The sequence below is a fragment of the Miscanthus floridulus genome, chromosome 19 (genome assembly GCF_019320115.1).
Source record: "Miscanthus floridulus cultivar M001 chromosome 19, ASM1932011v1, whole genome shotgun sequence".
NCBI lineage: Eukaryota > Viridiplantae > Streptophyta > Magnoliopsida > Poales > Poaceae > Miscanthus > Miscanthus floridulus.
In genome coordinates, this window is record NC_089598.1 from 45,587,587 (window position 1) to 45,595,200 (window position 7,614).

Consider the following 7,614-nt stretch of genomic DNA (forward strand, 5'->3'; position numbering starts at 1 on the left):
AGCGTTTCATAGAAGTAAGCATTGCTGGGTACGCATCGAGTAATACGATAAGGCCCCTCCCAATTTGGTGACCATTTGCCATATGCGCTATCTTTGGTTCCAATTGGCAAGATCAGCTTCCAATCTAATTCACCTTCGTGGAACTACTTGGGCTTAACTCTCTTGTCATAATATTTGGTAATCCTTAGCTTGTGAGCCTCGATGTTTTCCAAAGCATGAAGCCGATGACAGTTCAAATCCTCAAGATCATCCATCATCAAAACCTTGTAATCGTTAGCCGTTAGGCTTTCTTGAAACTCAATACGCTGTGACACAGTCCTGATTTCCCAGGGAAGAATAGTTGTATGCCCATAAACTAGCTCATAAGGAGAGCACATAGTCGACCCATGGCATGCCATCTGATAGGCCGATAGTGATTCATTCAACGTCAAGTGTCATTTTCTTGGCTGATCGATTATCTTCTTCTTGCTTAACTTGATCAGTGTCTGATTGGATGCATCTGCTTGTCCATTGGCCTAGGCATAGTAAGGAGAAGAGTTCAATAACTTGAATCCTGTATTTGTAGCAAAATTATCAAACTCCTCAAATACGAACATTGCTCCTTGATCGGTAGTGATAGTCTGAGGAACCCCAAACCGATAAATGATATGCTCTTGGACAAAGTCAATCATGTTTTGGGATGTCATCTTCTTCAGTGGGATCACTTCAACCCATTTGGTGAAATAATCTGTCGCCACCACTATGAACTTATGACCTTTGCTGGATGATGGATGGATTTGTCCGATTATGTCAATTCTCCAACCTCTGAACGGCCATGGCTTGATTATAGGATTCATAACTGATGTTGGCAACCTTTGAATATTACCGAATTGTTGGCAATCCTGGCACCCTTTGTAATATTCAAAGCAATCTTCCAACATTATCGGCCAAAAATAGCCTGACCTTCTAATAATCCATTTCATCTTGTGAGCCAATTGATGAGCTCCACAAACTCCTTCATGGACTTCACCCATGAGGACCTTGACATCTTCTGAATTCAAACACTTGGGCAACACCCCATCGATAGTCTTATAATACAGCTGATCGTTGAGCATCACATATTTGATTGACTTATATCTGAGCTTTCTGGAGACTTTCTGTGATGGGTTTTTAAGATAGTCCATTATTTCACTCCTTCAGTCATCAGTGACGATCTCGTTGTTGAAGATTTCTTGAATTTGCCGATAACCAAAAGCATTCTGCGCTAATCGATTGGCTTCTTGATTTTAAGCCCTTGGAATATGCTTGATGGTAACCATGGGGAACTCATCAATCAAATCTTGACACTTCTCATAATAACTTCTCACGACATCATCCTTGCACTCATACAGGCCGATCAATTGATTAATTATTAATAGAGAATCTCCAAATATTTCAATAGGATCAGCCTTTACCTCTTGAAGAAGTTAAAGTCCTTTGAGGATGGCTTCATACTCAGCTGGTTATTTTCATGGTTGAATTCGATCCTTGACGTTAGATCCTGTTTGATGACTAATCCATCTCAATCATGATCGTACATGGCCGGTGTTTGAAGTCATGTTCTATTAAGAGATAGATTTATCGATCACCAGTATCTGGTATGACTCTGCTATCAATGCTGCATTAGCCGACTTAATCTATTGATAGCGTGTCAGATTAGATACTATCGGCCAATAGATCTATCTATTAAGAAGAGCATAGCATCAACCACCTGCTATGTCTACATCAGCTATTTAGCCGATGGCCTAAGCTTCCACATGTATAACATGCCCTCACAATTCTGTTGCGATATAAGTAGGTCTATCGACTGTTGGTCTCTAATCTAGGGTCCTACTGTCAATGCTGCATCAGATGACTTGACCTATTGATGGTACAATAGATTGAGTCTAGTTGTTTGTAGATTTATTTATATCCAACAGATGAGCGATCGTATGCTATACGACAAGATCACTGGAATCAGTGGTTTTAGCCGATAGCCTATTTTATTGAGGATGTATTGGCTGTTTACATGCTTTTATTTGTTTTCATCTTAGTTAAAAGCTAGTATGTTTCTCACATGAATGCCTATACGCCTATCCTTACATCTTTTGCATGCTTTCATGATCATCGGCTAGTTAAGATCTATATACTTGAGTAACTAACAATTGCCGATATGCTTATTTTACTTACCATGCATCGTGAACATGCTAGATATCGACTCTCTAGTCGATAGCCTTATTTCATCAACTACTTAGCCGCATATTTGGAACTGTCTGGACAAACACTGGCATGTTCTACCTTAAATTACTGATCAATTTTCTCTCATTATCAATTGTATGGTCAAATTGAATGGCACGCTCTCGGTCATGACCATCCGGTCCGGTGTCCTCCTAAGTCCAGGAAGAGCTCGGAATCTGCTCCACGCTGTTTCTCTTGGCTTGCTATGTGTCCCGGCGGCCTGTCACTTTTCGCCGTCAACAACATGCTTCCAAGTACAAGTGGAACTTGATATTGATAAAATAAGTTCTTAACGTGTTATTCTTCCTTTGAAATCGAGGTTGTTGACAGTGTTTTGATTATATAGATTTATGACATTTTCACCGCCAACACCGGTGTTGCCTAGACATCGCTCGAGCTTCCAAACTGCGCACGGGGATCGCTCACGCCTCCTTCGCTTCTCACGCGTATTGCAACATGTGTAACACTCGATCTACTTTTGTAACATCTAGACGAAATACTTGCAACATACGTCCAAAATAGTTGAAACATTTGCAACATATGTCTCAAACATTTGTAAAACACCAAATAAACTTGAAAATACGTGTGTAGCCATTGCAAACATCAAGATAAAACACTTGCAACATATATATGAAAACACCTAAAACACTTGCATATATATGCAGAATCCCAATCTAGTTTTGTAACACCCAAATGAAACCCTTGCAACATATGTCTGAAACAGGTGAAACATTTAGAAGATACACTTAAAACATACATATATAACCATTGCTACATGAGCAACATCCCGATCTACTTTTGCAACATCGATATAAAACACTTGCAACATACCTATGAAACATCTGAAACACTTAAAACATATGCCTGCAACATGCACTTTCAGCGGAATGTCACCTTGCCACTTGAACGAATGGAGGTTCATCATTGCGGAGTTCAATGCCGGCGCGGAGGTCAGCTGCAGTGCATGGAGCTCACCAGTGCAGCAGTGGCGTGGGCAACTCGCCGGCGGGGCGATGTCACACGAAGCTCCTCCCGTCACCTGCTTGCTGAAGGATCCGTCGTGGAGGCTCGCTAGATCGGTGGACCAGCCACGGCGGGCGGATGGTGCGGTGCGGGGAGGAGAAGGAAGCGGGACGAGTAGGAGGAGCTGGGCGGACTCGAGCGCACGGCAACGAGCATAGTTGCCGGAGGCGAGAGTGTGCGGGAGGCCTCTGAGTGCGGGTCTAGACGCGGTAGTCTGGAGCAAGTGACTCTAAGGCTATGAGAGAGGAGCAGTGTGGGGTGGAGATAGGAGCTGTGTGCGGTGGAGACAGCGTGTAACATTTGCCACAGATAGGTTGTTTGGGCCGGTTCACAAGGCCAGTAAGCAAGCGTCCGTCCACAGACGCCCTGACCCAAGAATTACCGTTAAGACGCCGAACAGCCGAACAGGAAAGAAAAATCTGGTACAGGACTTGGCCACACAGAATTAACAAGCTACTTGCTACGTAGCATGAAAATCATAATACTGGCAATCTGGTAGTAAGTCTGGTACATACATCTAGGAAAAGGGCGGCCGGCACAGTTCGTTGTAGTGGCATGTGGCAAAGCTCTGATCTAGGAACTATACCAGTGTAATATTATCCATGAACAATTGAACATCACCGCTCCTGATTCATTCCTCTGCAGCTCGGCTATTTCTATTTGCGATGACCAAAACGGCTAACGCGGCGGCGCCGACTTGGTCCGGCCGATGATGTGGGTCCGCGGCCTGGCCCCGTCCAGGATGTTCTGCGGCACGGGCAGCGCGCCGCCCTGGGCCGCTTTGTGGAGGAAGGGCACGTCAACGACTAGGCCCCAGAGCTTGGGCAGGAACTGTGCCGTGTAGACGACGTAGAGGAAGACGACGAGGGTGAGGACGATGATGTAGATGGAGGAGGAGACCTCGCGGGTGCAGCCGGCGATGTAGGCGCCCATGAGGCCCGCCATGTCTAGCACGACGATGATCTCCAGCGCCTCCACCTTGGCCTCCGAGTGGTAGAAGCACTCGTTCATGAGGAGGACGATGATGACCACCGACGTCACGAACGCCGTGGAGTTGAAGTAGAAGAAAACGGTGTACCTGCAGAGAGACAGCCATTGGTCCGTTTTGTTTGTGCAAATCACAGTTGATGATGAGTTGCCTACCGCTTTGGGAACTTGGACTGGAGCACGGGCGTGCCGGCGACGTTGCCCTGCGCGTCGTCCTGCTGCCAGAAGCCGCCCGGCGGGTTGAGCCCCGCCTGGTAGGTGACGGAGGCGGCCAGCACGGCGAGCACCATGAGCCAGCCGCGCATCTCCTTGAGCCACTTCTCCCGTTTCTTGCCAGGGTCGTCCTCCACGGCGGGCCACTTGTGGCGGTGCAGGTACAGCACGCCGGTGTACGCCGGCGGCAGCGCAGCATCATCAGCCGAAGCGCCGCCGTCAGCGGGGAGGGGCACGATGGGCGAGATGAGGACGCGCATGGGCCTAGCACTGGCCGGAGGCGGCGGCGCCTCGTCCTCGTCGACCACATCGCAGACGGCGCCCGGAAGTAGGGTGGAGGCAGCAGGCTGATCCATGGGGATCTCCACGGACATGGAGATGGACATGGTGTGTGGAGATGATTTCTGAGTGGGAGTAGTGTGGCACTTTTTGCTCGTGCGATCTACTATGTCCGAGCAGTTGTGGTGGGTGATTTGTCAATGATCATGCGCTGATGTGTCTTGCCGTCAAGTCTTTATCATGGATGGCAGGATGCGAATGGGACTATGAACAGCACTGGAGTCCAAGCCTGTCGTTCATAGTTGACGAAGAACAGATGGGATGGGAACGGGACCAGACAAAGCCTGCTCCACTTCACGTCACCTCACCTACTTTTCTACGGTACTTACTCTAGCTCGATTGACGTTAAAGATGGCAACAGGTCCGGTTTAGACCCGAAACCCGCGGGTTTTAGACCCAGCGGGGGCAGGGGACGGGTCTGATTTTTGTCCCACGGGTTTGTGGGTTCGTGGTCCCGAAACGGGATGGGTTGGGGGTGGGTTTTATTTCTCCCCCGCGGGTGCCCGTGGACCCGAAATTTCGTAACCCTAGATATATACATTCCACTGCTGCTCAGCCGCACCCTGTGGCTACGCATCCCTGGCAGCGCGCGCACCGCGCCTCCGCTCTGCCGATCGAGCGCGAGCGGATGTGGCTCGCAGCTCCGCCTTCTCGGCGCCTCTCGCAGTCTCACGTACTCCTCTCCCTGCTCGCTCATTGCCGCGACTCAAGGCCCACGAAGGCGTAGCTCATTTCACCGCGACTCAAGGCCACGGGGGCACAGCAGATCTCGCCGTGACTTAGGCCACGGAGACGCGGCGCATCTCCACGAAGGCCTAGCGACCTCGACCTCGACCACGACCTGGACAGCTGGACCTCGACCCCCGCCACTACGTACCGTGGCCATCTCCCCTCTGCGGTCCTATGAATTCACCCCAACCCCAACTCCTGCGGATTCGCTTGCAGTCTGCGTTGCTGAAACTTGGGTCTCGGGTCCCCCTTCGGGTTTTGGGTCTCCGTCAGGTTCGGGGGCGGGGTGGATTTTCACCCGAATCAGGGTTTGAGTTCGGGGCAGGTTTTGTTGGTGGGTTTCTAGGGTGAGTCTGCGAATGCTCCACCTGCCCTGAACCCGCCTCGTTGCCATCCTTAATTGACGCTTCTCTCTCTTTGGGGCTCTTAATCCTACCAATCAATGGACTGTGTACTCCCTCCTTCACAATATAGATGGCATTAGAGCACTTAAATTTTATTTCAAAATACTTTATATTTTCACTTCCCAATGCGCTTTTCTCTTACATTTCTCACATCTCTATCTTATTACTTTTTGAGAGGCATTTAATCTTTTAGGTTCTGCACTAGTCTTCGTCAGAAAGAACAAACGTCAAGTATTATATGACGGAGGGAGTATGTCTATTGTATGAAGCAGACCCACGTGATGTCAGCGAAAATCAATGATAGGATCTGGTTGCTAAATTAGTTGATACTATATGATACCCCGCGCGTTGCCACGGGAATTTATGGTGTCGATATGAAAAAGAACCGATGAAATCATAAGAGATAGTAAAATAGTGAAATCATAAGAGGAGTATATTATTTTTATTAGAATCTCGATGAGATGAAATGCATTTTATGGTATGAAAAGGAATCTATCCACGTATTTGTATTAGAATTAGGATCAATTTTCGAGGAGAACCGAATGAAACAATCAAAAGAATAAAGTAGCATAAACTTCTTATTCGGTGAATATATGTGTCCATATGACAAAAAAAAAACAAATAAACTTTACGCATTACATGACATCTTAAGTTGATTGATTTGCTTCAATGTGCTAGTATAAAGTTCCTGAATTTTAAAAACAAAGTTTGAAATTATAAAGTTTTAAATTTTAAAGTACAGAGTTTAAATATGCTAGTATAAAGTTCCTGAATTTTTTTATTTTCATTCTCATACCTTAATTATCAATGCTGTTATCTTTTACTGGTTGCAGGTCAATTTAAAGTATGAAGACGATACACTAGTTGATGGGAGAAGAAAAGTGATCGAAAACTGCAACAAGCTTATGTTGCTGAACTTGCAGCCTGTTTGCAATTGGTGCTCTTCCTCAAAATAAAAATGAATGTCTTTAGATTGATAAGTTGCTTTTTACTTTTCAACCTGATATGGTGTGTAAATAGATGTTAGTCTTTTGAAATCTGTATTTTTGATCTGTTCTGATCATTCACCGTTGTATCTTTCCTTGATCAAACTATACAAATATAGTAAGCTATCAATTCCAAGTGCAACAGGTTTTTTTGCAATGATAACTTTGAATGTATGTTTTATGGATCTTTTAATTTATTTTTATGTATCCGTTCAATCAAGTAATCTCGTAGAAATTAAGATTTTTAACGTGAAAAGTTTTTAGGTCCGAAGTGCAAAAGTTTTGGTATTGAGAATACAAAGTTTTTAGTGTCCTAGTTCAAGGTTTTGTTCATTCGATGGAAGCATTTTATTCCAACCAATGATTACGTACTAAACATTTTTTGTCTACTATTTCTTTCGATAGAGGACGAGCCAGATTTTGATCCAATGGATTCCAAAGATACTCTACTCAACCCTTTTGGGTAAATTAACTTGTTAGAACTCATTCAGCGTTTGTCTTAATGTAGGATCTACAACTTGATATATCTAGAAGATGCATGCCTGACTACATATTGCCAACTACCTTAGCTAAGGTTCCTAACTGCGTGCCATTGTTGAGAAAAATATCTCTGAAGAGAAATTATCGGCTTTCTGATAATGGTTTAGTCACAATCATCTCTGCTGCACCTTCGTTATGCTCCCAAAATTTGTGAGTGT

The 7,614-nt window shown here is 45.5% G+C and overlaps 1 protein-coding gene across 1 annotated transcript; it reads right to left on the minus strand.

Moving 5' to 3' along the window:
* Positions 1–3,570: 3,570 nt before the first annotated feature.
* Positions 3,571–5,056, minus strand: LOC136529162 (uncharacterized). Its single transcript, XM_066522236.1, has 2 exons — positions 4,402–5,056; positions 3,571–4,336 (listed from the first exon to the last, which is right to left on the minus strand). The coding sequence occupies exons 1-2, from the start codon at positions 4,842–4,844 to the stop codon at positions 3,937–3,939; spliced, it is 843 nt and encodes a 280-aa protein (XP_066378333.1). The 5' UTR covers positions 4,845–5,056; the 3' UTR covers positions 3,571–3,936.
* Between the last annotated feature and the right edge of the window lie 2,558 nt (positions 5,057–7,614).

Coding starts and splice junctions, on each gene's coding strand:
- LOC136529162 (XM_066522236.1), bottom strand. CDS start 4,844: ATGTCCATCTCCATGTCCGTGGAGATCCCCATGGATCAGCCTGCTGCC. Junction 4,337..4,401: donor CAGTCCAAGTTCCCAAAGCG/GTAGGCAACTCA, acceptor GTCTCTCTGCAG/GTACACCGTTTTCTTCTACT.